This window comes from Salvia splendens, chromosome 13, assembly GCF_004379255.2.
Source record: "Salvia splendens isolate huo1 chromosome 13, SspV2, whole genome shotgun sequence".
In the NCBI taxonomy this organism is placed as follows: domain Eukaryota; kingdom Viridiplantae; phylum Streptophyta; class Magnoliopsida; order Lamiales; family Lamiaceae; genus Salvia; species Salvia splendens.
This window is the reverse complement of record NC_056044.1, coordinates 14,135,898-14,140,194: the sequence shown is the minus strand read 5'-3', so window position 1 is coordinate 14,140,194 and position 4,297 is coordinate 14,135,898. Positions and strand designations below refer to the sequence as shown.

The following is a 4,297-nucleotide window of genomic DNA, read 5'->3' as shown; positions in this document are numbered from 1 at the left end:
CTCTCCATTGATACCTCTCCCCTTGGAGATGCTCCTACAAGTCTTACCCCCCTTCAAATCTCCTAATTTCTTCATTGATTAATCATTGCATCATCATTTTCTATTCTCATTTTTGCATCTCTTCGCATCATTTACTGCAACAGTGATCTCATTATTTCGTATTCTTGCAAAACCGCACGAGCCATCATTAACCATTGGTCTTGCAAAGTCCTACCAATACTCCTTCATATACGGAAGAAAATGCTAGTCTTTTGACTGAAATAACTCTCTATTGAAATTGTACACGAATATAGTCATAATATTTTTAACTATTCCTCACATATTCAGATAATCCACGTCCTGTGTTATTACAAAATTTATAGTTTTTTACACTAAAATCCATCTCATGATAGAGAGGTCGGTGGTTGGCATAGAAATATGAAAATAATCTCTTGTACCATAAGACTTTAATCATACTTAGTTTCCTTTAATTTAAATTACATGTCCAAATAATTTTATATCTGTCATAAGGTATTTATTTTATTTTATTTTTACATTAAATTAATTCAAGACGTTATAGGTCGACAAAATTTTATGTAGGATTGATTTAATTATTTTCGAATTCGGACGTCACATAATATGGAAGACACCAAACTCCTTAAGTTTCTCAAATAGACACACATGCACATATGGTTATTCATCATTTTTCTTCATAAGAATAATTTTTTTAAAAAAAAGGTTCTTCCTATAATTCAGTGTATCTCCCTTGATGATGTCTTATTTCCAAATTTTATATGCTACAGGCGTACATACAGGCTACAACAACAAGTAGTGAAATCAATAATAGGAAAAATCGTCTAATTTAATTGAAAAACAAATTCTATTGGATAAACCCTTTCTATCCTTATCTCTATTTTTGTTAATTTGGAAAATTCACCACTGCGCGACCCGCAACTTGAAAATGGAATATAAAAGTTGCTAACACGTATCTCAAAAACTCACTTACGGTAAATAAAGAATTCGTGATGTAGTATTTAATTTCACATTCGATAATTCGTGATGTATTTAATTTTACATTCGATATTTCATTTCACAGGATGGTTCAATAGTTTTCATTTCACACTTGCGTACAAGTTAAACTATTCTCTATAGCATAAAATACAAAATAGGAGATTAAAAATACAATTTGTTGATTGTAGAAAGTCCTTTTCATTTGTTGGGTGCTCAAAACATGCAGTAGCCAACTCAATCCCTCTGAACTGTGACCATTTTCGTATGTATGCAAATAAAGAATTCGTGATGTAGTATTTAATTTCACATTCGATAATTCGTAATGTATTTAATTTTACATTCGATATTTCATTTCACAGGATGGTTCAATAGTTTTATACATTTAATATAAACACTAATTTGAAATACACAATGCCGTTGCTTCTAATACTAATTTGTTTTATAGTATTTCATACTCCCTCCGTCCCGGGCTACTCGCTCATTTCCTTTTCGGCTCGGAGATTAAGGAATGAGTGTATAGGAAAGTAAAAAATGACGGCTGTAGGTGAAATTTTTTACTAAAAATGGAAAGAGTGCAAGTAACTTGGGACGCCCAAAAAGGAAATAAGTGCGAGTAGTGCGGGACGGAGGGAGTATCACACTTGCGTACAAGTTAAACTATTCTCTATAGCATAAAATACAAAATAGGAGATTAAAAATACAATTTGTTGATTGTAGAAAGTCCTTTTCATTTGTTGGCTGCTCAAAACATGCAGTAGCCAACTCAATCCCTCTGAACTGTGACCATTTTCGTATGTATGCAAATAAAGATGGTTTTAATTAGTATAAGAAGGAAAAAAGGAGATGCAAAAGAGTTGAATTAAGGGAAAATGACGAGATAAATAAAAAGGCAGGTGGCTTATCGCATGTTTGCTTCACGCAAGCAGCTAATGTAATGGGGGGTTTGCTTCATCGCGTGGCTTCAAAGTATTCATTTTGTGTTTAAAAACCACCCCCTACCCCTCACCCCCACCCCATCAAATACCACCAAACCCTAAAGCCAACAAAATTCAGTAATTTAGAGACATAAAAACCATTCTCTCTTTCTCTTTTCTTTCTGCATATATAATTATGAAAACCCTGTGTTTTTAATTTGTGGCGTTGATCGCAGCTCAGTCAGATATCATGAGTAGTGAAAACGCGGCGGCGGGAAGCAGCGGCGGAAGTGCGTGGCCGGGTGCATATTCGCGCCGTATTTCGACTCGGAGGGTGTTCGGAGCGAGCAACGTGTCGAAGCTCCTCCACCACATCCCCTCGCACCATTTGCTACGAGGCTCAGTCCCGCCTCCGCGACCCCATCTACGGCTGCGTCGCCCACATCTTCGCTCTCCAACAACAGGTCCCTCTCTCTCTTTAAACTTTGCTCTGTTAATTCTGTTAGATTGCTAGTTTGAGCGATTCTAACAAATTCATGCTTAATCCTTAAAGATCTGTCGCAACAGAGTTGGTCAACTAATGTAAGTAGAAGATTAGCACACAGTGACAGTACTAATTGAGAAGATAGATGTGTGAGGAATGGGGGGAATAGTTGCATGATTCACTGAAATCAAGAAACCTGATTTCTGACTCATTTTCGATAAAATGATTATCTGCCAAAATAAATCTAGTATACTCCTGCTTTCCTTTCTCCCAATTTTTTCTTCATCTTTTGCTGTTATTAAGGTTTTGGTCGGTTGGTTTTGTGTGTACAATGGGGGTCCTGGTCCTCCTCATCAATCCACACATCTTGTTTTCTACTGCTTGGAATCTTTACTCCTTTTTAATCGACATCTTGCATTATTCATCGTCGATCTTCATTGCCAATCAATCACACCCTTCATTTGGGAACTCAAATTAGGGCTGATTCCAAACCTTATGTGTGTAGATAAGATTAATTAGTCTTAATCATAGTATTATTATAAGTGACCGTGTCTGAATCTCTCGGTTCAATTGCTTTCACTACAAGAATTTGTTTGTTGCCTAATTTTCCTATGTGTTGACTAATTTATTTGGAATAACATTGAATTACCACCATTAACAAGTGATTATTTTTTTTGTGTGGCAAAATTATTTAGGTGGTGAATCTGCAGCAAGAACTCTCCTACCTATAAGCCCACCAGGCGGCGCTGGAGCTTCCGACACCACCGCCGCTGCAGCCGCAGCAATTGATGGTTCCGGCGTCGCAGTCGATACTGGACCTGCCACCGATCCCGGCGGCGTACGACTTCTCGGCAATGTGCGGGGATATGGTGGCGCCTCCCTCGCTTTGGAGCGTGTATCCGCGGCAGCAAATCGATCAGCAGCGCCAGTTCTCCAACGCGGCCGTTGGAGGTGGAGGAGGAGAAGGCGGCGATCTTCAGGAGCTGGCGCGTGAGCATCTGAACCGGCACGCTCCGCCGATGGTGGTGCGGTGCGATGCGGGAATCAAGCTTCGTCTTTGCCGCCCAACTCTAGGTAGAGGAGAGATTAATGGTGGAAAGTAAAATAATTGGGAGTGATTAGTTGCTAATCAAGTAGCTTAATTTGCTCAACTGAAACTCGAGGGGATTTGTGGTACTCCTACTTGTAAGTGAGTTCGTTTTGTTTTTAATTTTTATGGTCGATTGATCGATCACAGTTTTATTAACTTCTTGTATACTGTTTATATTCCGTTTTGAATGATGATTTCAGTTGCATTTTTTGTTTAATATTTATGAATTGCGATCATGAATTATGTGTAGTTGAGGGTTTTGGCTGTAATTAATTTTAATATTAATATAGGAGCTAGATATATAGTTGATTCTAGCTCTTGAACATGTTTAAACACTAGTATATTATAGGGTTATGTTATAAATTTATTTGTTCTGAAATAGATAATTTGTACTTGTAGCATAGAAAGTAAATTAATTGTGTGCGACATATACTGATGAGTTATAGATGTAAATTAAGGTTAATGCTAACATTTTCTATTCCATAAATTAGGTTACCGTTTAGGATTTTATTGATGTCCATTTCATTTTGTGACAGGAGTATTATTTTTCAATCCGTACATATAGGTCCTATACATACTCTCTTGTTTCAGATCAGCTTTATTCATATAACAACCCAACACAGTATTTAAATCGTCCATCTTGTGGATCCTTTATTGTAGAATGGTGTTATATAGCAAATATAAATAGATATGTATCTAGTGATTTTAATTGTTGTTAGCTACCACATATCCATAAATGAAAAACTTTTATAGTCACTTTTTAGTGTTTACAGTGTTTATTGTCATACGACTCATACCAGATAGATAAGTCTTTATGTA

At 36.7% G+C, this 4,297-nt stretch overlaps 1 protein-coding gene across 1 annotated transcript; it reads left to right on the top strand.

Moving 5' to 3' along the window:
- Positions 1–1,988: 1,988 nt before the first annotated feature.
- LOC121761203 lies at positions 1,989–3,718 on the top strand. Its single transcript, XM_042156813.1, has 2 exons — positions 1,989–2,368; positions 3,084–3,718. The coding sequence occupies exons 1-2, from the start codon at positions 2,155–2,157 to the stop codon at positions 3,380–3,382; spliced, it is 513 nt and encodes a 170-aa protein (XP_042012747.1). The 5' UTR covers positions 1,989–2,154; the 3' UTR covers positions 3,383–3,718.
- The last annotated feature ends 579 nt before the right edge of the window (positions 3,719–4,297 follow it).

Bases quoted from the DNA above. Each gene is read 5' to 3' on its own strand.
- LOC121761203 (XM_042156813.1), top strand. From the start codon at position 2,155: ATGAGTAGTGAAAACGCGGCGGCGGGAAGCAGCGGCGGAAGTGCGTGG. The intron at 2,369-3,083 runs GTCCCTCTCTCT...AAAATTATTTAG, and splicing joins TCTTCGCTCTCCAACAACAG to GTGGTGAATCTGCAGCAAGA.